At 38.6% G+C, this 27,836-nt stretch overlaps 1 protein-coding gene across 2 annotated transcripts; it reads right to left on the reverse strand.

The window, feature by feature from the left end:
- LOC127449551 (methionine--tRNA ligase, cytoplasmic-like) lies at positions 1-27,836 on the reverse strand. 2 transcript variants are annotated; one of them, XM_051713051.1, is made up of 22 exons: positions 27,639-27,836; positions 25,396-25,486; positions 22,723-22,801; positions 20,373-20,504; positions 19,998-20,073; positions 19,473-19,651; positions 19,235-19,344; positions 17,506-17,622; positions 16,106-16,309; positions 13,660-13,861; positions 11,969-12,043; positions 11,680-11,850; positions 11,486-11,581; positions 9,781-9,898; positions 9,458-9,671; positions 6,403-6,534; positions 6,012-6,116; positions 5,660-5,855; positions 5,465-5,536; positions 2,413-2,439; positions 1,492-1,611; positions 1-398 (listed from the first exon to the last, which is right to left on the reverse strand). In XM_051713051.1, the coding sequence occupies exons 1-22, from the start codon at positions 27,739-27,741 to the stop codon at positions 249-251; spliced, it is 2,769 nt and encodes a 922-aa protein (XP_051569011.1). In that variant the 5' UTR covers positions 27,742-27,836; the 3' UTR covers positions 1-248. The 2 variants fall into 2 exon arrangements, with proteins under 2 accessions (XP_051569011.1, XP_051569012.1); XM_051713052.1 differs by lacking the exon at positions 2,413-2,439 and having other exon boundaries at positions 2-398.

Consider the following 27,836-nt stretch of genomic DNA (forward strand, 5'->3'; position numbering starts at 1 on the left):
GATTTTTCCTTTGGCATTGGTGTGCATTTATTGCATGAATACAGCTTGCAGTAACATGTCAGGTTTTACCAGAGTAATAAAGCAGGTGAATAAAACGGGTAATACATGCTGTAGATTTTATTGCATTTCTAAAAAAGGACAGTTTCTGTATTTCCATACAGTGGTTATATAGTACAGTATCCAGTCTGTAAATATTCCTGCATGTTCTACCTCATATGATGGAACTGTGTCACTTTCACTCTCTCGTCTCATTTCTTTTTGCCCTTCTGATTGGACGGTTCAGGGGTTTTGCCCTCTGCGAGAGCCAGCAGTTTTTTTAGCTCCAGTAATTTGGTGACTTCCTCCCCGATTACAGACTTCTCGGCTTTCTGTGCTTTGAGAGCGCGTACTTTTTCACCCTGAAACACAAACACACTAATTAATTAACAGTAGTGCTATCCATTAAACACCTTGAAATTTAACACACACACACACACACGCGCAAATGTATTTAAAACATAGCAGCTCGAGTACGGCTGACTTATTCATAAAAAAAAAGTCAAATGAGAGCAAATAATAATAATTCTTAAAAATTGATTTTGTGAAAATCAATGTGTTTTGTATTCTCAATATGCATTTGTGGGTCACGATGCTTAAAAAAATAAAAAATAAAATAAAATAAATAAATTATATATATATATATATATATATATATATATATATATATATATATATATATATATATATATATAAAAATTATATAAGGCCAGAACTCAATCACAAAAAGATAACCTCTTCATTAAACCAAATCAGCATTCAGAGATTTTAAAAATACATTTAGGAAAAAAAAAAAAAAAAAAAATAGATAATAATAATAATGCTAGGAAAAAATTTTTTAATCTCAAAATAAGTGCATTATTATTTCACAGCATTGTTAAAAATGCCCCCCCCAATTATTAGGTCTGTAAAGATATAAATTCATTATAATCTCTTTTTTTAATTTCTTGCTATCGCATAGCTACAATCCTAAAGGCGAATAATACATTACATCAGATGCATCCAAGTTATTTGAAAAAAGTCCATTGTGTGCAAACACACAAAGAACTCAAACCAGTATTTAAAGATTAAAAAAAAAATCTAATCAGAAGACAAAATTATAACAGTGAGAATGAGTTTGCATAAATGTAATTCTCAACGTCAGTGCCTTCTTGAGTCACGATACCATTAAAAAAGGAAGTAAAATAAGGTTTGATTTTTCCAGACTATTCTGCATTCTTTATGATTTCTATTTTAATAATATTCTCGCTATACATAGATATCCTATCATCCTAAAGAAGTAAAATTCCCAGAATGCTTCAAATGCTGCTACTAATGTGACACAAGTTATCTGGATGGAAATAAAGTGTGCAGATATTATCCTAAAATACAAAGAAACAAAAGTAACGTTACATCAATACAGTTATTTGCCATCTATTATATATTATTATTTGCATCATGTGTGTGTGTTCTCACTTGTTGTGCCACTAGCGCAGTGAGCTGTTTGGCTTTCTCAGGATCTGCATTAACTGATGTGATCTGCTCAGCGGCTGCGCTGGGTTTGGTCTCGACCGCACTGCTGCTGAAACTCTGAGTCTAAGAAAGAGAAAATCGACATTTCTGAATAGTAATTTATGTGCATGTATGAGAATAAATAAAACAGCAAAACAATACCAGAAAACATCAAGTTGTTGGTGGAAACACACCAGTCAAAACATGCCCAGATCAGATCATGTTTCACCCCAAAACTAAAAGACAAATCATTGAAATCATATTTTTCACAGTAAAAACGTCTGTAATTAATTATTATTATTATTTTATTTAAATCAGCACAATTAAACAAATTGTGCACAACAAATACTACCATGATGTGTATATACGTCACAATCTTTATACTATTAATATACAGTTATTATATTTATTTTTGTTACTTTGTTTTCATAACCATGAACATCTTCATAAAAACACGCTTCATTTTCTTATTTTTTCTTATTATTATTATTTTAGGGTGAAATATGATGAGTGTGGAACATCTTAAAAAAAAAAAGCTTTTTCAAAATATTTAATTCAGTTGACTCATTTATGACAGTGTACACACACACACACACACACACACACGTGTACATTATGTGTTATATAGATGTCGGCTTTGATGATCTCTTTAAAACTGGCACTCTTAAAGAAACATAAAATCTCTTGTCTTTTATAAGATCAGTTTTCGTTTTCCTGAGAGCCGCCCGGAGCAGATTGTATTCTGAGTTTAAAGGGAAAAGAGCGTCTGTGACTGACAGCGCCAGGCTTTGATCCAGAACTGCCTTTGTTTTGATACAGACATCATCGGTAAATCGATTTCACACTTGCTTATAGTGAAAACACAGCAGTCACACGCATGTCTACCTTTTCTTTAACATCCTCCTCTTCAAGCTGTGAAACATGAATGAAATAAGAGAATCAAAGAGAATAATAACTGCAGGCAGTGAACATTTGAAAAGAGTGTGTAGTTTTGATCGTTTTTAGATCAAACCCTTTGCAACATTTGGCTCTAATTGGCATAATGGCTCATTTTTATCATTGAATTATAATTACTATAATTATTATGTGGTTAGTATATAAGGATTCTTAAAAATAATTTCAACTAAGATCGATACCCCAGTGAATGAGTCAACTGGAAGCAACTCAATTAACTAATTATTATGATTTGTGAGCAAGTTTTACTGTAAAATATATATTTAGCTTGAGATTGCTCATGTAAAGAAGACTAGAAAAATACAGAGGGAAGGTTTGCGTTCCTGGTCCCTCGCAATAAGTGATCCATCCCTTATGAAAAGAGTTTTTGGGTATTTTGGAGAGCTGCTCGCTCACCTGGCTAACTGAGGGGCAGGTATGGGGAGAAGGGGTGCAACGGGTTATAGAGGAACCCCTGATAACAATACACCCTCCAATGGCCTGTGCAACTCCCCCTAGACCGGAGGAGAGGAGAGAAGGCGATGCGGTGAGCTCGTCCGGAGGGGAAGTTCCTAAAGTTGAACTTTGGTATTTGTAGTAAAACCATAACCACAAAATTGACCATGGTTTTACTACAGAAGCCATATTTCAACCATGATATTCACAGTAAAAACATAGTAACAATACAGAAAGTTTTACACTAGTTCTACTATAGTAACCCCATGGTTTTAAAGTCCATACTTTTATTAACCATGGTGTTACTATAGTAAAACTAGCAATTTCTTTTTTTTTTTTTCTAGAAGAATTATTCTGATTTTTATTACCATAATACATTTTTGCACTGGTTAAAATAGGGTTCCCACTCTTTTCAAGGCACAATTTTCCTGGACGTTTTATGCGCCCAACAAGTGTAATATTTAAGCAAAAAGATGATTCGCGCCCATTTAAATCGAGCTTTTATTTTGGCGTTTCTGCGTGTTTTTGACAGTAGTTTCTCACCTCCAGATAGGCCATTCTCTTCAAGGCCCAGTGTGATTAATAGTCCATGTAAAGCTGTGATTTAATGAACTAAATATAAAGTCTGTATGTGCTGCACACTTCTGAGTTCTCTACTCTCTGTCATCTCACACACACACACACACACACACACACGAGCGCTCATGATGAGGTGTTTTCAGTGTATGAGCAGCCGGCTTTACACGTTCATATTGAAGTGCACATCACTTGCAGATTATGCAATTACAGTGCCGTTTGAGTCATCTTGGCAGGAGAGTACCCACAGTACAAAATCGTCTCCATTTATAGACAATTTGTCCGACTGTGGACAGATGAATATCTAAGCTCTTCGAAATAACTTTGTAACCCTTTCCAGCTTTATGCAAAGCAACGATTCTTGATCGTAGGTCTTCTGAGGTCTCTATTTTGCGAGGTATGATCCACGTCAGCAGATGCTTCTCATGAATAGCAAACTCAAAATGTTTGAGTGCTTTTTATAAGTCAAAGCAGCTCCAACCCACACCTCCAATCATTAGTTGGACGCCAGGTTTGCCAACTCCTGACTCTATTTCGCTATTGTTTTTCTCCCCAATTTGGAATGCCCAATTCCCAATGTGCTCTAAGTCCTCCTGGTGGCGTAGTGACTCGCCTCAATCTGGGTGGCGGAGGACGAATCTCAGTTGCCTCCGCGTCTGAGACCGTCAATCCGCGCATCTTATCACGTGGCTTGTTGAGCGCGTTACCGCGGAGACGTAGCGCGTGTGGAGGCTTCACGCTATTCTCTGTGGCATCCACGCACAACTCACCACACACCCCACCGAGAGCGAACCACATTATAGTGACCACGAGGAGGTTACCCCATGTGACTCTACCCTCCCTAGCAACGGGCCAATTTGGTTGCTTAGGAGACCTGGCTAGAGTCACAATTCGCTATTGTTGACATCATCACCCTAGGGGTTCACATACTTTTTCCCAACCTACACTGTGAATGTTTGAATGATGTATTCAATATGTACCAGAACAAGACGATAATTTGTGTGTTTTTATTTCAAACAGAATGTGTTTGTTCATTATAGTAACTTGTAACCAGATTTTAAGACAAATTTATCCATAAATGCAGGTAATTCCAAATGGTTCACATACTATTTCTTGCCACTGTAAATCAAAAACATTTGCAGTTTAATTATCACACTAGAACATATCGCAATTTTAATTGGCTTGATTGTGCATTCAAACATTCATTTTTGTCTAACTATGTCATATTCCATGCGTTTTATATCTAATACGATCTTTATGACTACTTTAGATTCTGTGTTTTTGTGGTTAACACAACAGCAAAGTTGGAACAAAAATAATTGTGTTTTGTACTGTGTCAATACTTACGTAAACTATTTCGTCAGAGCAAATCAGAGATGACAGCACATGAGCAGAGAAAATATGTGACAGGGTTTCGTTCATGACAGTTAACCGATGACGTTCCACAATCCGCAACCGCCGGAAGTGACAAAACGATACGAATTCATGTATTTGACTCCTATTCAGAGTCCCGATCGTTACCGTGTTTTGTCCATGTAACAAAAACCTTGTTAGCGACACAGTCAAACGGTTTTATTATACTAAAATATTTTTAAGGACAAAGAATTATTTTCCAGGACTTTTAGGTATTTTTCCAGTTTTCCATGACTTTTCAATGACTGGAAAACTGCATCGCAAAATTCCAGGTTTTCCAGGACGCGAGGGGATCCCTGATGGTTACTGTAGTAAAACCATAGATAATTTTCCTAAGAGATGGACAAAGATATTGCAAGGGAACCCATTATTATGAGGGACCATAATAATACCATAATTATGAGGGAATGCCAAAGTAATTCAGAAAATAATATATATTCCTTCATTCATTGTCATGACTGTTCCAAGCCACTGGAAAATCAGTCATACTTCCAGGTTTTCCATGACTGTGATTTTAAACTTCAGTGATAAGAATAAGAAGTGGTTGTCTTTTACAAACCTGTTGTCCTCCAAATTTTTTTCTCAGGGCCTCGATTTGTTCCGTCTCCAACTTTTGAAACAAAGGACTGACCTGTAGGAGACGCACAACTAAATACATAAATAAGTCGTGATTACCAGTAAACTGGAGGAAAACCCGTTTTTAATCATAGTGCATTTGTTACATGTTATTACACGTTAATAACACGTAAATTACCGTGCCAATGCGATGCCCGGCTGGGAGCGTGCAGATGAAGGTGCCCGTCCCCTGCAGCATGGCATTGGCGCAGGAGGGCGGAGCCTGTAGTTGAGTACGGATGGTGTGACTGACTGTGGGCATATACGGCTCCAAAACGGCTGACAAGAGACATGCCACATTAACCGACACACCAGTCACTGTGCCCGCTCGCTGCCTGCAGAACAAACACACAAACATCACAATCAGTATTCAGGACTTCAAACATCAAATGAGTAGATATGTTGTTTAATTTAATAACGTTCTATCTATAAATAAGCTGTCCTACTAAATGAGAAATACATGAAAAGCGCATCATGTGATGTTGCCGTGCCTGTCACTGTCGCCTCCTTTGATCTTCTTCCAGGGTTCGTTAACCTGAATGTACTGGTTTCCATGACGAGAGATGTTCAGGATGCACTTTAGAGCGTCACGGATCCTGAGAGACGCAGACCGAGAAATAAAAGAGCAGAACAATTTCAGACTTGTGTTGCACTTCAGTTTCAGTACATTTACAACTTTACACATCTGCAATATTCCACGACATGGTTGAAAAGAGCGGAGGAGACCAGGGACTAAAATCAACCTGGCAACTTCTGGTATAAGACACATTTAAATGTGCCAAAAGCAATACATTTACACTGAGAAAGACTTCACAGTTCTTCTTTTTCCCAGACAGGAATTCTGATTAGGTAATCAAAGGAATTATGAAGGAAACTCCTGACCTGACTTTATCCAGCAGCTGTATGTACTGTTTGAGTTCCCAGCACACCTGAGCGATGAGACGTTTGTCATCTTCGTTCAGAAGCATCTCAGGAACACAACCTTCAAAGAACTTACACACAAACATCCCGGCCCTGCAGACGAGAGCGTTAGGATCATAAATCACACAGAACCAGAATCACATAAATCATCACAAGCACAAAAGTGTAGAGGGAAAAGACAAATGATTGTTAAAAATGTAACACGATATAATTTTGACAAATGAGCAAAAATGGATGTTACAATGAGACACTTACAATGGAAGTCAATGGAGCCAATTTTTGGAGGGTTTAAAAGGCAGAAATGAGAAGAGTATAATTTTATAAAAGCACTTACATTAATTCTTCAGTTAAAACTTGTGTATTATTTGAGCTGTAAATTTGTTCATCATGGCAAGGAAGTTGTAAAATTGTTTATATCTTTCCACAGATGCAGTTAGTAAGTGATTTAATCACAGTAAAATCATGTTAACACATATATTGTTTATGTCTTGTGTCTATACTTTTGAAACAGTGAGTATTTTAATGATTACAGATTGACCCCATTGACTTCCATTGTAAGTGTCTCACTGGAACACACATTTGTGCTTTTTTTAAAGACAAAGAGGGATGGGGGGCCCTGGGTAGCTTAGTGGTAAAATACTCTGGCTACCACCCTGGAGTTCGCTAGTTCACTAGTTCGAATCCCAGGGCGTGCTGAGTGACTCCAGCCAGGTCTCCTAAGCAACCAAATTGGCCCGGTTGCTAGGGAGGGTAGAGTCACATGGGGTAACCTTCTCATGGTTGCTATAATGTGGTTCGCTCTCGGTGGGGTGCGTGGTGAGTTGAGTGTGGTTGCCATGTCTCCGTGGTAACGTGCTCAACAAGCCACGTGATAAGATGCACGGATTGACGGTCTCAGACGCGGAGGAAACTGAGATTCATCCTCCGCCACCCAGACTGAGGCGAATCACTACGCGACCACGAAGACTTAAAGCGCATTGGGAATTGGGCATTCCAAATTGGGAGAAAAAGGGGAAAAATCCCACCCCCCACCCCCCCCCAAAAAAAAAATAAATAAATAAAAAAGGAGGGACGATTCGAAATAAATTTGAACATAGAATACTGTCAATTGAGCTTAACATCTATTGAACCGGTAATGTTCCTTTAATGCTCAAATTGTGAGGGGCAATTTTCATAATATCATATTATTATACAGCATTAAAGGTAACTGAAACAAAACTGAAATAAAAAATAAATAAAATTGCAAAACAAATAACAAGAAACACTTTAAAAAAATGTTAATTACAATATATATATACACACACTATATTGCCAGAAGTATTCGCTCATCTGCCTTTAGACGCATATGAACTTAAGTGACATCCCATTCTTAATCCATAGGGTTTAATATGACGTCGGCCCACCCTTTGCAGCTATAACAGCTTCAACTCTTCTGGGAAGGCTTTCCACAAGGTTTAGGAGTGTGTTTATGGGAATTTTTGACCATTCTTCCAGAAGCGCATTTATGAGGTCAGACACTGATGTTGGACGAGAAGGCCTGGCTCGCAGTCTTCGCTCTAATTCATCCCAAAGGTGCTCTATCGGGTTGAGGTCAGGACTCTGTGCAGGCCAGTCAAGTTCTTCCACACCAAACTCGCTCATCCATGTCTTTATGGACCTTGCTTTGTGCACTGGTGCGCAGTCATGTTGGAACAGGAAGGGGCCATCCCCAAACTGTTCCCACAAAGTTGGGAGCATGGAATTGTCCAAAATCTCTTGGTATGCTGAAGCATTCAGAGTTCCTTTCACTGGAACTAAGGGGCCAAGCCCAGCTCCTGAAAAACAACCCCACACCATAATCCCCCCTCCACCAAACTTCACAGTTGGCACAATGCAGTCAGACAAGTACCGTTCTCCTGGCAACCGCCAAACCCAGACTCGTCCATCAGATTGCCAGATGGAGAAGCGTGATTCGTCACTCCAGAGAACGCGTCTCCACTGCTCTAGAGTCCAGTGGCGGCGTGCTTTACACCACTGCATCCGACGCTTTGCATTGCACTTGGTGATGTATGGCTTGGATACAGCTGCTCGGCCATGGAAACCCATTCCATGAAGCTCTCTACACACTGTTCTTGAGCTAATCTGAAGGCCACATGAACTTTGGAGGTCTGTAGCGATTGACTCTGCAGAAAGTTGGCGACCTCTGCGCACTATGCGCCTCAGCATCCGCTGACCCCGCTCTGTCATTTTACGTGGCCTACCACTTCGTGGCTGAGTTGCTGTCATTCCCAATCACTTCCACTTTGTTATAAACCACTGACAGTTGACTGTGGAATATTTAGTAGCGAGGAAATTTCATGACTGGACTTATTGCACAGGTGGCATCCTATCACAGTACCACGCTGGAATTCACTGGAGCTCCTGAGAGCGGCCCATTCTTTCACAAATGTTTGTAGAAGCAGTCTGCATGCCTAGGTGCTTCATTTTATACACCTGTGGCCATGGAAGTGATTGGAACACCTGAATTCAATTATTTGGATGGGTGAGCGAATACTTTTGGCAATATAGTGTATATTAACAAGTTGAGAAAATGGCATTTTACATATGGCGATTTCTCTTTTGAAGCTACAAAAATTACAGACAGTCAGCATAAAAATATTAAATATTGATCTTTTTCGCACCAAAAGCGACCGTGTCACTTTAGAAGACATTAATTTAACCGCTGGAGTCGTATGAATGACGTTTACGCTGACTGTCTGTGATTTTTGGAGCTTCAAAAGAGAAATCGCCATTCACTTACATTATAAGGACCTACTGAGCTGAGATATTCTTCTATTTTTCTTCAAATGTGTTCTGGTGAACAAAGAAAGTCATACACACCTGGGATATCATGAGGGTGAATAAATAATGAGAGAATTTTCCCTTTTGGGTGAACTATCCCTTTAATCAATCTACACAAATATACTCTTTTTTTATGTCTTTGCATGTTTCCTTCTCATTTGTTTCAACTCACTGACGGATTGCAAAAAGAACAAACCTGTTGATGAAGTTTCCCAGGTTGTTGAGGAGTTCAGAGTTGTTCTTGAGGGCCATATCGGCCCAGGAGAACGCGGCGTCCTGACCCTCCGGCCGCAGATAGAGCAGATAAAAGCGCCAAACATCGGACGGGATGCCTGTGTCTTTAGCCATGTCACCGAACACACCGACACCACGACTCTTAGAGAACTTTGTGTCCTCATAATTCAAGTATTCTAGACACAGAGACAAACATCAACATTAGAACGGATTCTCCGTTAGTAGCAAAAACCTGCTGCAAAATCATTCACTGTCAAATCAATACAATAATGTTAAATGTCTCACCTGTAGCGATGAGGTTATTGACGAGCGTGTAGTTGTCCTGAGCACCGAGAAGTGAACATGGGAAAACGACACTGTGGAACGGAACGTTGTCCTTTGCCATGAAGTTATACAGCTCCACCTACAGGAAACATTTGAAAAACACAGCATTTTATCTGCGCTTTATTTACGTAAAGTTATTTTGGTTTATGTTTCGCTGACTGATACGACAGTGGGTTTGGACTTTATACTGCCACCTACAGTATCGGCATAGATGCAGCATCACGCAAAGGTGACGCAACCAAAATAAGATGCTCCAAAAGCATCCGTCTGATGCATAAGTACATAGACCAACAATTAAAAATAGTGCAGAGGAAAGTACGGTAATAACAGGGTTATGTACAATTATATGGAAATAAAATAAACAATACTTTCACTTTTAAGCCACTTTTTGCATTGTAGAAATGCTTAACTTGTATATCTGTACATAACGTAATGTATTCGAAATATCTGAATTATTATATTTATATTATTGAATATTTCTGGTTATTTTAATCATTATAAATTACCTTTATTTGGGGGCCTTTCTTAGACAATACTGATATGCCGAAATTTTATTTTAAATTTGATTAACTAATCGTCACCTCATGTAATTCATTCTAATATCCCGATATAATTTTTTTGAGAACGAGTACCGATAATTTTCGGTACTCCCCAATACCTGTTTTTTTGTTTTATTTTTTCTGAATTCCATATCAACAGTTTATTTACATTTTATCATCAAACTAATGTTTAATTAATTTATTCAAACTTTACACAAATGAAAAGAGAACAATTAATTTATAAACATAACAATGAGTGCTTTTACATAGAACTTCACAGCAGATTCCAAAATACAACATTGGAGTTATTTTTGATAAATGAAGTGCTGCATAACAGAGCATCACATATGTGAGATACTGCTTAAATATTATACAATTACTACTGATTTATTATTATTATTAGTAGTAGTAGTAATAGTAGTATTACAGCGAATATTACATAACTTTACAGTAGTGATATATTTCTGTCGTATTTTCCATTTAAAGCAAGCTTTTATTTTGGCAGAAGCTTTTATTTTGGAGTGAAGCCCTTTCCTGTGTATTTTTCCTGTGTACGTGATCCAATGTGATTATAACACCGCAAAAGGCTGCTATTTAATTAAATACGTAGTCTGTATGTGCCTTGTGCTTCAAAGTGAATTAGCGCTCTGCTCTCTGTCATCTACTACAAACAGAGTGTGCAATGTTAATGATGGTGTTTAGGTTAGGTAGCACTCGCTATAATAAAGTGACGTATTAAACAGTCAAATGTGCCGAGGTACCCGACTACCTATGATTGTTGAGCCTGCTGCAATTTTGACTGTTTTTACATCATGTCTCAATTATCAAGTGGGCAACTTGTAACTACGAGTTCGACAAAGACACAAGCGTTTTTTTACTGCTCGGAAACTCATAATCGTGGCAATTCTCACAAGACGTTGCAAACAGGTTTAGATTACTGATATAACTCTTCATCTCATGTGAGTGTTTTTGATTGTAAACACATTTGTCAAAATAATTGATTTCTTTAGGGGTAAAACATATTAAACTTCTTTAAATTACTGTAATGTCAAAAATTCACTCAAACATCCATTCAAATATAATTAATCATGTATTTGTATCGTGATCAGGAGATGTCTAAGATGCACCTGTTGAGGGTTCTTCCACCATTTTTCCCATTGGTCGGTATAGTTTGCGGTGATGGAGAGGTAGCCAATAGGAGCGTCGAACCACACATAGAACACCTTCATTAATAGACCAATACAGTCGGGTCAGTTTACAGCCAATATTGGACAATAATAATAAAAGAGCAATTCAGAATTGAATGATTTTGTGCTCTTACTTTGTCTTTAAAATCCTGGTGCGGTACAGGCGTCCCCCACTGCAGGTCACGTGTGATGCATCGCGGTTTCAGGCCGTCTCGGATCCACGAGCGCGTGATGTGACGTGCGTTTGCCGTCCAGTCACCAGAACGTATTGACCGCTCCAACCACTGCTCCAACTCACCCTCCAACTACACACACACACACACACACACACACACACACACACACACAGAAAGCTTAAATAAAGATAAGGCATAATTAAACTTCATTTCACAAGCGTATATGTCTATAGAAATGTTCTATCACCTTTGGCAGGTCCAGAAACAGATGTTTAGAGGAACGGATCACCGGCGTCTCCTTGCACACCTTGCATTGTGGATTCTAGAGGATAAACAACACAATCAAATAAACGCCAAAATGGAGTGTAATTAGAGGTTGAACGATAGTGGATTTTGCATATACCGATAACTAAGCTGGTGGAAAAGGGCAATAACAGATTAATCAGCCGATAGTTTTAAAAATATAACGATTAATCGGCTGATTTTTAAAAAAAATATAACTGATTAATCGGCCGATAGTGTTTTAAAATATAACCGTTAATCGGCCAATAGTGTTTTAAAAATATAACCGATTAATCGGCCAATAGTGTTTTAAAATATAACCGATTAATCGCCGAGTTTATAAAATATAACCGATTAATCGGCCGAGTTTATAAAATATAACCGATTAATCGGCCGATAGTTTTTAAAATATAACTGATTAATCGGCTGATAGTTTTAAAAATATAACCGATTAATCGGCTGATAGTGTTTTAAAATATAGCCGATTAATCGGCCGATAGTTTAAAAATATAACCAATTAATCAGCTGAGTTTATAAAATATAACAGAATAATTGGCTGATAATTTTTCAAATATAACCGATTAATCGGCCGATAGTTTTAAAAATATAACCGATTAATCAGCCGATAGTGTTTTAAAATATAGCCGATTAATCGGCCAATAGTTTTAAAAATATAACTGATTAATTGACCAATTGGTCAATAGTTTTTCAAATTAATTTATTGAATGTAAAAAAAAAAAAATTCTTACTGTGATGGGCACAGACGTACAGTAGGATGCTACAAGAGTCCAAAGTGAGTAAAATCCCAGATGTGTGTTTGTTGTGCAACCAAAATCCAAAGTATAACCCTCCCAAAAAAATATGAAGATTTGGTGCATAATGCAGGACTTTTAATTTTAAACAAGCCCACTCTTATTTTGAAATGTCTGTGCTTACAGCTCACAAAAACACATAAGTGAAACAAAACATGAACTCTTACAATCATCTACAATGTATTACAATAGAATCACTAAAGTAAACATTGTCATATGGGCTAATAAATACTGTATGAGCAGTAATTCATCAATAGCAGATCATCAGCGATCACTTGTCAATTGTCATGTGTTATATTTAATAACATTTCACATTAATAATCATGAATTAGTCCATAAACAGTGATGGTGAAAGAGTCCTGGCTCCGCTACAATGCTTTATGTAAATATTCACAAAATTATACTTTTTGTAGCCTATATATTTAACAGATGATGGGTTTTGCCACAGAGGAACACGGAGGAATAAATAAAATAAAAATATCAGCGCTGATTTTTGCCGATAACCAATAGTTCCAGAAAGCAACTATCGGCATCGATTAATCAGTAAAACCGATATATCAATCGACTTCTGATTGTAATAATTTAATGCAAAGTAAATCAGAAACACATCTGGGCCCATTTACAACAGGAATTAAAATCCATATCAGAGGACAACACCAAATAGTAGATTCTCCTACACTGATGTCAAGTTAAAAGCAGTTCAACTTTTAAAAATGCACCTCATGACTTCTATTTCATTTCAATCTGTTGCGCTCCATCTTGCTGTTTTAGAACACTAGAACGCATCCTGTGTGAACGGCCCCTGAGGTACGTATACAAACAGTTGCAGTGTCGGCATTCATACCCTGAGCTCCACTGCATTGATGAGACGGCCACATTTGTCACACTGGTCCCCGCGGGCCTCTGGGTAATGACAGTAAGGGCATGTGCCCTCCACGAAGCGATCGGCCAGGAAACGCTGACAGTTTTCACAGCGCAGCTGCTCTACTGTATCCTCGAAAAGAAAACCCCGCTCATGCAGACGCCAGAAAATATCCTGAGCGATGCTGAGAAAGAGAGAATGATTTAAAGCATTGCTTCGCTAAATGAAAATATTAAAATGCAACTAACCATACAATCATGTATAGATAGGACAGCAAAATAAATAGGCTTATCAAGTTTTAAAAGGGAAAAGAGAGTCTTTTGTTGTTGACGTCAAAGGCTGCGGGTTCATTAAACTCTACAAAGTCACTTGGTAGAAGCTCGTCACGTTTGACAGATGTCAACATGGACATGCCCTCCTCCTCAAAAACAAAAACAAAAAAAAATAAACGAAGAAAAATACATAAGGTCAAAGAAAATACAACCCAAACTTGGGTTCGTAGGCGGGGCAAAAAGCATGCGATAAGTTCACAGATACTTAAGTCATATGTATGGTAACATTTGAAAGTGCAGAATCACTTCTGCATTTAAGTTAAAATAAGTTGTTAAAATAACAAAATAAGCTTGAAAACATCTGCATCGCAAATTAGCGCCACCTAGATGCCAAATAGATTTTTTTTTATAAAGCACTTAAATAGACATGTCATACTGTATATCAAATGAAAGCTCTCATTCTCAGTAATGTGACTATACAGTTTATTTAGTTGCCCTTATAACACAGTTCGAAAGATTAATTTAAATAATCACAAAGTGAAATGTGATGTCTGTAAGACATCAATACAAACGTCTCATGTTTTCCCTTATCAATGCTACTGAAAACCTCAAAGTGCCACAACCTTTATATCAACTTTTACCTTAGGTTCTTGTCATCAAAATTAGGCATTTTTTTTACTTATCTGTGAGCTTGCTTGATTAAATAATCTAATGGTATATCTTAGATGTCCAGAGCAAAATTTGCAGTCCAGTACACAAAGCATGATAAAAAAATATGTTATCTACTATTAACAATGAAATGTTATACACTTGCGGCCAGAAGTTTGGAATAATGTACAGATTTTGCTCTTATGGAAAGAAATTGTTACTTTTATTCACCAAAGTGGCATTCAGCTGATCACAATGTATAGTCAGGACATTAAGAACGTGAAAAATTACTATTACAATTTGAAAGAAAATCTTCTTAAACTACTTCAAAGAGTTCTCATCAAAGAATCCTCCACGTGCAGCAATGACAGCTTTGCAGATCCTTGTTATTCTAGCTGTCAGTTTGTCCAGATACTCAGGTGACATTTCACCCCACACTTCCTGTAGCACTTGCCATAGATGTGACTGTCTTGTCGGGCACTTCTCACACACCTTACAGTCTAGCTGATCCCACAAAAGCTCAATGGGGTTAAGATCCACAACACTCTTTTCCAATTATCTGTTGTCCAACGTCTGTGTTTCTTTGCCCACTCTAACCTTTTCTTTTTGTGTTTCTGTTTCAAAAGTGGCTTTTTCTTTGCAATTGTTCCCATAAGGCCTGCACCCCTGAGTCTTCTCTTTACTGTTGGACATGAAACTGATGTTGAGCGGGTAGAATTCAATGAAGCTGTCAGCTGAGGACATGTGAGGCGTCTATTTCTCAAACTAGAGACTCTGATGTATTTATCCTCTTGTTTAGTTGTACATCTGACCTTCCACATCTCTTTCTGTCCTTGACTTTTTTCAAATAGTGATGGTGCTGTTTTTTTACATCAGTAATGTCCTGACTATACTTTGTGATCAGTTGAATGCCACTTTGGTGAATTAAACTACCAATTTCCTTCCGAAACAGCTAAATCTGTACATTATTCCAAACTTTTGGCAGCCAGTGTATGTCACCACAAAGCTGCGGGTCTCAGCTTTCAAATGACACCTAAATATAGCTTCTAGTCTATTCAGAGGTCGAGGTATTCAAAGACAGTGGTGGTGAACATGCATGTGATCCAAAATAGACTGGATGTCTTTGGTGAGTGCTCAGCTGCGTTAGAGCATCACATATATTTCAGATCTGTATATTGTAATGGAAGGTGATAGATTCAAAATCAATTTTCCTAGTACTTGCTGCCATCTAGTGGAATGAAATAAGACTTTCTGCAGTTTGATTGAGCAAACAGAACATTTCCAGTTCAGTCGAAGTCAAGTTAAATATTATTCATGCTGTCAGGCACATTGGTTAAAAAAAAAAAAATTATGTTAATTTTTTTTAGCTTACTTTTGTACAACAAACAGTTTTGCTTCTGAGTCAATCACCTGATGATGTTAATGTATAATCTCAAAAGTTTGAACCACGTTTGAGAAGTCTGAAATGCTCTTTCACCCACATGCCCTTTCTCACTCATCGTTCTTACTCTGTCTGGCATTGCGTGGTGGTTCGACCGAAGTAATCAAAGTCGATCTGGAACCACTGGTAGATGGCGGAGTGGATGGCGTGATATTTGTCACAGATCTCTTGCGGCGTCAGGCCCTCCTCACGAGCTTTATTCTCCGTCGCTGTTCCGTACTCATCCGTGCCGCAGATGAACAACAGATTCCAGCCTCGCAAACGGCCATATCTACAGAGAGAGAGAGAGAGAGACTGTTTGACTACATTCATTAAAAGGAAATTAAAAGAATTCCAAACAACCGTTTTGATCGGGTCCAAAAAGACGCAGTAGAATACTGTAGATATACAGCACACCTCCCTTTTGATTATAAACATGAACATTGATACAGGCTTGTTTTTTTTTTTCTCTCCCCTTTTCTCCCCAATTCGGAATACCCAATTCCCAATGCGCTCTAAGTCCTCGTGGTGGCGTAGTGACTCGCCTCAATACAGGTGGCGGAGGACGAATCTCAGTTGCCTCCGCGTCTGAGACCGTCAATCCGCGCATCTTATCACGTGACTTGTTGAGCGTGTTACCACGGAGACCTAGCATGTGTGGAGGCTTCACGCTATTCTCCGCAGCATCCACGCACAGCTCACCACACGCCCCACCAAGAGCGAACCACATTATAGCGACCACAAGGAGGTTACCCCATGTGACTCTACCCTCCCTAGCAACCGGGCCAATTTGGTTGCTTAGGAGACCTGGCTGGAGTCACTCAGCACACCCTGGATTCAAACTCGCGAACTCCAGGGGTGATAGTGAGCTACCCAGGCCCCCTGATATAGGCTTGTTTTTAACACTAAACGCAAGCTTTTTAATCTGGAAAGAGCGCCACATACTTATCAATGATGGTGTGATTCTTATACAATCGATATACAGTTAAGACTTCATGTTGAGTGAAAAAAGATGACATTTACAATACAAATTGTAACGTTTAAAACAAATACAAAATCAGGGATTTTATTCATTAGCATTTTTATTTCAGAATATAAAAGGCGAAAAATAAAAATAAAATGCATCAGGATGTCACAGAACCTTAGAGATGGTCTCTTTTGACTTGGGCCAGTTAGCAGCGCCTAGCAACGCCCTAGCAACCATCTAGCAATGCCCTAGCAACCATCTTGCAACACCCTAGCAATGCCCTAGTAATCACCAAAAACACCCTGACATTGCATAAATATAAACACGTAATACCATTTTTTTTTTTTTTTTTACTTATTTATTAATTATTGAGTAGAATCCAAAAAGCATTTCGACCAAAAACAAGATTAAAATGAGTTTTTCACAGTTTTTAACTCGACCCGAATATAACAGGAGGGTTGAACTACTAAAAGAAGAGGGAAACAGAGTGGATGTGAAATTATTGATAAAACTGCCATTACCTGGCGAAAATGTCGGCACTGAGCACGCAGCCGATGATGTTGCCGAGATGCGGTACGTTGTTGACGTACGGCAGAGCGCTCGTGATCAGTACGTTTCTCTTTCCTTCTTGTGGGAGACTGAGGGGGCGGAGTAACACACAAATCACACAATTACACACAAAAACTTAAATATAACAAATACTAAAGAGTAACATGGCTTTAGCAAATAACAACAGTAATAAATAATAGTATTAATAATTAGACAGTTTATGCATAAATATAACAATTAGAACAATAATATGTAACAGTGTACCTCTATATTAAATGCATACAGTATATATTAGGGCTGTCCATTTAACACGTTAATTTAGTGTGATTAATTACATGAAAAATAACAAGTGATTCATTTTACTTTTAATCACTTTTTGTATTTTGTTTAAACGCAGCAATGTATTGTAATGATCTTAATTATAATTTTTATTATATTAATAGTTATTTCAATTATTGTATACTAAATTATCTTTATTTGAGGGCCTTTCACAGGAAATACTGATATGTGATTAATTCAATTAATCGGCACACCATGTCATTAATTTGATTAAAAGTGATAATCGATTGACAGCCATAATATATCTATACATTATATATAGCGGTTTTGAACGGGACGGGAGTCGAGCTAAAATGCTCCGTTTTGAGTCCTCTTTTAACGCTTATATCATTGCTATAACCATCTGTAGATACACCAGATATTGACTACACTGTCTAAACAAACATATCTGATTTGATCACTTATTAAATGACAGTGTGACCAGTCAGCGCTAAAGATCAAATCTGAAAAACAACACAGATTTATGTGCGGTGTGAACAAAGCCTAACATCAAAATGAGCTATATATCTTGTACATGGTAGACCGATATATCTGTTTTACCGATTAATCGGTGCCGATAGTTTGTTTTTGGAAGTATTGGTTATTGGCAAAAATCCATTTATATCACATCTAGTTATATTTTTCATATTCCTCCTTGTTCCTCTGTAGCCGACACTGGAGGACTTTAAAACAACTTGGTTTTATAGTATAACAGCGGCCTCTAGAGGTGAAATAAAAACAATCACTGACTGACAATATTCATTCATATGTTTTGTCTTCACTTTAATGCAAATTTGGTTATTTTAATTAGATAAATCAAGTGTTCTAAATTGAAGCGAGGGCATGAAAAGAAAACAGCAACTATTTGGAAACGTGCCTTGTCAGCACATACATTGTGTTTCCAGCTTTATATCTTGTAAATAATAATAAAAAAACTCATCTGGTGAAATATATATACAGTATATACAGTATATACAGTATACATACACACAAAATCCTTCATCTGGTGAATATATTGGCTATAAATTCTTAATTTGGTAAAAAATAAATAAACGGTAAAATTTCAAAATAAGAGTCCCAAAATAAATTTGTTCATAGTCCCGTATTATGCACCAAATCTGAATTTTTTCTGGATACAAATGGGATTTTGGTTGCCCAAACTGCATCAGTGATTATGTTCATTTTGGACTCTAGTGGCCCCTATGTCTGTGCTCATCGTAGTTAGGAAAGACTAAGAACGTTTATTTTTTTTTACATTCTATTACTCGATTTTAAAAACTATTGGCCGACTAATAGGTAATCTGCCATTACCACCACCATAGTTATCGGTATCGCCGAAATCCACTATCGGTCAACCTCTAATAGATGGGACAGTAATCTTACATCGGGTGTTTTCTCTGTGCGACTGTAGAAGAATCCTTCAGTCCTTCACTCCAGATCTGAGCAGCTTCTTCCATCTCCTCCTCTGTCATCACATGATCTGTGTCTTCTGCCTTACAAACCGCACATTACACACACATCCCGTGTTAGGGGCTGCTCACACAGAACATGCTCTTTGCCAGTTAGGCAAGCAGTTAAAGAAACGTCCATCTAATGTGTACACACGTTAAAGGATGAGTACCTCTGTGGTGTAGCTGCTGGTCAGGGTGTCTCTTCTCTGCGTTTGTGGTGCTGGTTGTTTCTGTAGAAAGGTCTTCAGTGCTTCGATTCCCTTTCCCTGCAGAACTCGCCAAGCGGCCGTTTGACAAGCTGAGAGAACGCCGACACGCTCAAACCAGCTGCGCACAAACCGAAAGTTACCTGGAAGAGAGAGAGAGAGAGAGAGAGAGAGAGAGAGAGAGAGAGAGAGAGAGAGAGAGAGAGAGAGAGACCTTAAACTATAAACAAGCCCGAAACACATCGGGGACTCTTATTTTGAAATGACGGACACTTTGCCCCGTTACAATGCTCTATATTAAGTATTAACCAAATTAAGCTTTTTATAGCCAGTACTGTATATTTTCTTTACCAGATGAAGGGATGTGTATATACATTATGTATAAAAACAATCTGCAACTATCGGCAAAGACATTTGCTGATAACTGATAGTTCCAAAAAGCAACTGTTGGCACCGATTAATAGGTTAAACGATATATCTTGTTCTTACCAGCTTCGAAACTCGAGTCAGACAAAATGGGGTAGAGCGCCGCCCACAGGACGATATCTTCAACCGTTATTATATCCTGAAACACAATCAAATTCACCATTCAATAGCAATGCTTCCATCATGAATCAATGAATTAAACCTCGATTGATACACAAAAAGGATTCAAAGCAGCCTTGAATCAAGTTTCTGTATAATATTACAGCGATCAGTCCATTTTCTGCTAGACTTGCCCAACATTCTGCTCTGACTCTGGGTCTTCCCTTAAGCAAACTTCTTGAGGTGCATCCTGGGATGCTTTTTAAAGAGTACTGATATTTGCTAGACACTTGTAAGCTCCCACATATCTCATCCAATGTTTGAGTGAATTAGACTGACAGCACTAAGGAACGGTGTGCTCCGTTTGCTCAGGCTCTGCTCCAGACAGTTCAGGGGTCCCTTCAACACCGCGGCTGCATCAGCACTCTTCCCCTGCAGTGCCATCATGTGGAGAGCCTGTAACACTGCAGGCTACACACACACACACACACACACACACACACACACACACACACACACACACACACACACACACACAGTATCAGTCAATCGTACAGTGACATTATATTCCAAAACAGAACATGCTTCTGAATCATCATCCATTTTTGGCCCTGGATTGACCTTGCTATCAAGTAATCAGTACCATCAGATTTGATGATCCAATCAAAGCCTTGATTAAAGGGTCAGGACTGTGATTGGTTGATATGAATTAGAGGTTGACCGATTTTTGACGATACGATAACTAAGGTGGTGGAAAATGAAGGTAACCAATTTGTCAGGCTGACAGTTTTTAAAGAGTACAAAATGAATAAAACCTCAGATGCAGTTTATTGTGCAAACAAAATCCCAATAATAACCAGAAAAAATTAAGATTTGGTGCATATCACGGGACTATAAACAAGCCCGAAAAACACTTATTTCAGGACTCTTATTTTGAAATGACAGAGACTTGGCTCTGTTACAATGCTCTATATTTAAGTATTTAACAAAGTCAGCTTTTTGACTATCACCCCTGGAGTCATGAGTTTGAATCCAGGGTGTGCTGAGTGACTCCAGCCAGGTCTCCTAAGCAACCAAATTGGCCCGGTTGCTAGGGTGGGTAGAGTCACATGGGGTAACCTCCTCGTGGTCGCTATAATGTGGTTCTCGCTCTCGGTGGGGTACGTGGTGAGTGGTGTGTGGATGCAGCGGTGGATGGTGTGAAGCCTCCACACGCGCTCAACAACCCACGTGATAAGATGCGCGGGTTGACGGTCTCAGACGCGGAGGCAACTGAGATTCGTCCTCCGCCACCTGGATTGAGGCGAATCACTATGCCACCACGAGACCTGTTATTGAAATGTGTTGGGCTTAAAGCTTTTGAAGTTATCCAGCCAAGGATAGTAAGTGCTTTTCTCTTTTTCTTGTCAGTATTGTTGTTTGATTAATATTAACGATAGGCTTATAACAGCTGCAGAATGTCTATTCGGCTGCATTTAGCAGAGATGGGCCACTTCAGTTAAATGAATGGGAGAAATTGGTATGGTCAACGGATGTAGAAAGGAAGTCCCACCTTACAGGTAAAAGATAGGCTATAAAAAGCCTAAGTCGGTAAATACTTAAATATAGAGCATCATGGGGGCCTGGGTAGATCAGCGAGTAAAGACGCTGACTATCACCCCTGGAGTCACGAGTTCGAATCCAGGGCGTGCTGAGTAACTCCAGCAAGGTCTCCTAAGCAACCAAATTGGCCCGGTTGCTAGGGAGGGTAGAGTCACTTGGGGTAACCTCCTCGTGGTCGCTATAATGTGGTTCTCGCTCTTGGTGGGGCGCGTGGTGAGTTGTGCGTGGATGCCGCGGAGAATAGCGTGAAGCCTCCACACGCGCTACATCTCCGTGGTAACGTGCTCAACAAGCCACATGATAAGATGCGCGGATTGGCGATCTCAGACGCGGAGGCAACTGAGATTCGTCCTCCGTCACCCGGATTGAGGCGAATCACTACGCCACCACGAGGACTTAGAGCGCATTGGGAATTGGGCATTCCAAATTGGGGAGAAAAAGGGAGAAAATCCATTATATATATATCTCTCTATATATATATATAGATAGAGAGAGAGAGAGAGAGAGAGAGAGAGAGAGAGAGAGAGAGAGAGAGAGAGAGAGAGAGAGAGAGAGAGAGCATCATAACTGGGCCAAGTCGCCGTCATTTCAAAATATGAGTCCCCGGTGTGTTTTGGGTTTGTTTATATATAGTTAAAAATCTTTTCTAGTTTTAATTTTTATTTTTTGTGTGGCTATGTCTGTGCCCATTATAGTAAGAAAAGACTAAGAATTTGTTTTTTACATTCTATATATTGATTTAAAAAACTATCGGCCGGTTAATCTGTCATCAACTTTTTCCACCACCTTAGTTATCGGTATAATCCAACTAATGGTCGAACTCTACTACTATTGCTCATAATTAGAGTTAGTAATAAAAATAAAAACTAACCCTGAGCATTTTAGCAGAGGCAAACGCTCCTCACACCTTCAGAAAATGTAAAAATATATTTAACCTGATACAGTCATTTTTGAATGTTAATATTTATTTACATTATTCTCAAATTCATTGCGTTGCAGTTTTATGACATGTGTTACAATTATAATGATCACTGTTCTCTTCCTCTCATTATGTTCATTATTAATCTGAGGGATTGTAAACTGTCACCTGTAAATCTGTTGCATCCCATTCCAGCCACTGGTTACTGGCGTTCGTGGCCGCCTGACCGCTGATGTCAAACAAATATCTGTGGAGACACGGACATACATAGTCATTCACTCAATTCTGATGGCATCCTATAAAACAGGTCCCTTTTGTGTCCCTCATTAACATATATGTTAATAATTAGGCTACAACAGTAAAACATCAACAAAAACAGTTATGTATGTCTATATGCACATTTCAATTAAAAACATAAGGGCACACAAGTTAGCATTATGTCTTTATATTTCATATGTAATATTTTAGATTTTGCTGACATAATGTTTTGTTAGAAATACTTAAAAGTTGTGTCATGGTTATGCCTCAACCCTGTCACATAAATATTCCTTATTAAAAAGGAAACGTACTCTGCAAGGACAAGAAAATGTGTTCTCATGTTTCTATCACAAACATAATCTCATGTTTGGTCTTAACCCTTGTGCACTGTTCATTTTAGATTCACGCCTGTATCGTTAGCGGTCAAATTTGACCGAAAACAATAAATGTGTAATTTGTTTTATTTTTATGACAGAAATGTAATAACACAAACTTCAATAAAGTAAAAACACTGAAGTTGAGCATTTTTGGAGGCATTTTATGCTTTCTTGATATCTACCTTTACATTTCTTAATTACACCATTCATTTGCATATGCAAATGAGCACATTTATGTTCATTTCACTACAGTAAAAACCTACACTTCTGTAAGTTGAAACTTGAATAAAACATGAGAAGGTGTCATGTATTGGGGGCTGATTGCTGCCATCTGGTGCAAAAAAAAAAAAAAAAAAAGAACAATTACATGACTTGAAAAACATGTTATGACAATAACAGACAGTAGATAGCTGCAGAGATCCACTAATTCATTCCTGGTTGTAACAAGATGAATGTGTGTGTTCTGCATTGTGGATGTGTTATAGTCTCATCCATTCATTTCTGTCTGTGTGTGTTCTGCATTGTGGCTGAATTATTGATTTTAATTGACAAATTCCAAAAAAAATTGCTCTATGTTATAGTCTCACCCATTCATTCCTATGTGTGTGTAAGCACATGTGTTCTGCATTGTGGATGTGTTATAGCAGGGGTCGGGATCCTTTTTTCACTAAGGAGACATTTCTTTTAATTTTTGGTTGATGCATTTTTTCGAAAGAGCCTTAGCACAATCGAATAATTTACTATTTTCAAAAACAAAGTTTTTCAATAAAATAAAATGTTTATATTGCCCATAGACTACTCAAAAACAAACAAAAATGCAAAAATGTATAGGTAACATGTTGCAATATGGAATTGAGTACACGTGTTTGTGCGGGTCTCCCATTAAATTACTTCATTTTACGATTGTTCATGAAAAATTCAACTTCCCTTTTGGGCTGGGCGATATGTAAAAAATATTTTAATGATAATCGCATTTAAAATATCGCGTTATCCGATTATACGGTCAATCCCCAAGTTCGGTGAATATTTTTGCTTAATTGATTTTGCTTTAAAAATTACATTAATTTATTGAAACACGAAAAAAGTAAACATTTCTACATTCAAACTGCACTTTAAGCGAAATGAAAACGCAATTAAAATAACGAAGTGATTAAAAAAATCGTATATATAACCACCTCCCCAAATCCAAACATTTACCGCCTGCCATCACGCAAGTATCAGTCAGCAGCAACAGGTGAAAAATTACTAATAGCATACAAATTAAGAACTAAAGACAATTATAAATGTAAAGATAATTATAATAATCATCATAAATAAATTAGCCTAATAAATTCCCAAAAAATGCTGCTAAATGTGTTCTTATTGAATGTGTTTGTATTGCGTCTTTGTTTCTTTAATACAAAGATACCTGTATATATTACTGAACCTGCAGAGTTGCGTTCAATATGTGTAAGAGCAAACTGTTCCGTGGAAATAACGCGAAACTCACAGCACCTCACGAGATGATCGGAGATCATTTGCAGCATTCTCATAGATTACATTATTCTTCCAAACAGTTTTCAGTTGAGTGAAACAGAGAAAAAGGAGTGATAACTCTTTACATGCGCTTGCTCCATTTGACAGGGTCCCGTTGCACGTCTCTGAACAAACAGCGAATCAGACATGAGCATTGACGGCTTTTCTTTTGTCTGTTCTTAAACATATAATAAAGTGTTTCTTCAAGCACGTCTTTTTGACTAACTGCATTTCTTCTCATGTGTCACTCCGAGACGTCTTACAGGTCGCCCGCCTGTTTGCGGGTAGATGAGCAAAATTACCCGCTCATGAAACACATTTGGACGAGGAGCTCACGAACTGGATTGAGCATCGTCACATTTTGTGGGTGGCGGGTGCTATATCACACCCTGTTGATACTCTCACCCATTAATTTCCTAAGGTTGGTCAAATCTGACCGCGAACAACACAAGTGTCGCTTTTTTTGTCACGCTACCTAAACTCATCAAATCCAGTCCTAATGTTTTTAAGTGTGTTCAGATGGCAAATGTAGGAAAAGTAACCAAGCCTCGAGCCAATCAGATGAAGAATACTATTTTTATTAAAGAAACAACCAATGTCATAAATGACATCAATTGACAACTGAGCCGTTGTCTATAACAAACAATGGATTTATCAAATGCTGTACTAGTGAGAAGTCAAACACACTCACTTGCAGATGGTGTTGGGACTGAAGAGGTGCTGACCGCTGGGTAACAGCAGGACGGGTAAAGCAGGGCGAGTTAGGAATGGTACCACTCTCTCTGAACACAAGCACACAAAAACACATTTCAGAAAACACTCATTCAGTATGACAGTTTGGTTCATTGATGGCATCAGATGATAATACCATAGTACTTTGATATATATATATATACACTATATTGCCAAAAGTATTCGCTCATCTGCCTTTAGACGCATATGAACTTAAGTGACATCCCATTCTTAATCCATAGGGTTTAATATGACGTCGGCCCACCCTTTGCAGCTATAACAGCTTCAACTCTTCTGGGAAGGCTTTCCACAAGGTTTAGGAGTGTGTTTATGGGAATTTTTGACCGTTCTTCCAGAAGTGCATTTGTGAGGTCAGACACTGATGTTGGACGAGAAGGCCTGGCTCGCAGTCTTCGCTCTAATTCATCCCAAAGGTGCTCTATCGGGTTGAGGTCAGGACTCTCAGGCCAGTCAAGTTCTTCCACACCAAACTCGCTCATCCATGTCTTTATGGACCTTGCTTTGTGCACTGGTGCGCAGTCATGTTGGAACAGGAAGGGGCCATCCCCAAACTGTTCCCACAAAGTTGGGAGCATGGAATTGTCCAAAATCTCTTGGTATGCTGAAGCATTCAGAGTTCCTTTCACTGGAACTAAGGGGCCAAGCCCAGCTCCTGAAAAACAACCCCACACCATAATCCCCCCTCCACCAAACTTCACAGTTGGCACAATGCAGTCAGACAAGTACCGTTCTCCTGGCAACCGCCAAACCCAGACTCGTCCATCAGATTGCCAGATGGAGAGGCGTGATTCGTCACTCCAGAGAACGCATCTCCACTGCTCTAGAGTCCAGTGGCGGCGTGCTTTACACCACTGCATCCGACGCTTTGCATTGCACTTGGTGATGTATGGCTTGGATGCAGCTGCTCGGCCATGGAAACCCATTCCATGAAGCTCTATACGCACTGTTCTTGAGCTAATCTGAAGGCCACATGAACTTTGGAGGTCTGTAGCGATTGACTCTGCAGAAAGTTGGCGACCTCTGCGCACTATGCGCCTCAGCATCCGCTGACCCCGCTCTGTCATTTTACGTGGCCTACCACTTCGTGGCTGAGTTGCTGTCATTCCCAATCGCTTCCACTTTGTTATAATACCACTGACAGTTGACTGTGGAATATTTAGTAGTGTGGAAATTTCACAACTGGACTTGTTGCACAGGTGGCATCCTATCACAGTACCACGCTGGAATTCACTGAGCTCCTGAGAGCGGCCCATTCTTTCACAAATGTTTGTAGAAGCAGTCTGCATGCCTAGGTGCTTCATTTTATACACCTGTGGCCATGGAAGTGATTGGAACACCTGAATTCAATTATTTGGATGGGTGAGCGAATACTTTTGGCAATATAGTGTATACACACACCAATCAGACACAACATTAAAACCACCTGCCTAATATTGTGTAGGTCCCCCTCATGCCGCCAAAACATATATATATACATATATACACACACACCATGGTATAGTTTGATTACAATACTCTTATACCATGGTACTTCTCAAATGGGGGTGTGTTGTCAAGGACAGCAGGGAAAAGACAATGCAAAATGCAGATAATAAAATGCAACTAACCATGTAATCATGTATACTTTGAATAGCAAAATAAACAGGCTTATATCAACTTTTGAAAAGGAGGAGAAAATGCTCCCAAAATATTTTGTTGTGGAAGTCAAAGGCAGCATGCAACGCCCAATCAAAAGTGGTATTTTGGTGCAAACTCACCTGTCACTTGATAATACGGCTAGTAATACTAATACAATACTTGGCACAGTGTCTGTTCCATGTGTTAGGCTGGTAAATCAGAATTATGTTGTAGTTTATTCATTTACAAAACTGTCAATATTCCTATTCAGTCTGTCATGTTTGTCATTTTAAATGTTGGACCAACGGTGTTCATGGTACTTGTTTCAAACACTAGTATCTCAAAAACACGACATCATCATTGTGTTTTTATAGTAATACTATGGTTCTTTTTGTGAGTTAAGGCAGCGTAACTGTCGATCTAATAATATGCCATTGGTCAGTCATACTGTTTACGTAGCCTAGCTGATGGATGGTGAGACACTGGAACAATTTTGTAAAACATTAATATCACCTCATTGTAAATATGAACAATTAACAGAAAGTGTGATGTTGTTTCACTTACCCTCGTGGTTCATCACTTCCACGTCACATTTTACTTCAGTAAGTTCCAGCACCGCCAGCACTTTAATACAGTGCGGATTCCCCTCACTTACATACAGTTTCATTTGACCCGCTTTCAATTTATAAAACTCGTTTATGACTTTATTTTGACAGATGTTGACAGAGAAAGAGTCTCAATCCGGCGTGTGAATCAACTCTT

Source organism: Myxocyprinus asiaticus, chromosome 12, assembly GCF_019703515.2.
Source record: "Myxocyprinus asiaticus isolate MX2 ecotype Aquarium Trade chromosome 12, UBuf_Myxa_2, whole genome shotgun sequence".
In the NCBI taxonomy this organism is placed as follows: domain Eukaryota; kingdom Metazoa; phylum Chordata; class Actinopteri; order Cypriniformes; family Catostomidae; genus Myxocyprinus; species Myxocyprinus asiaticus.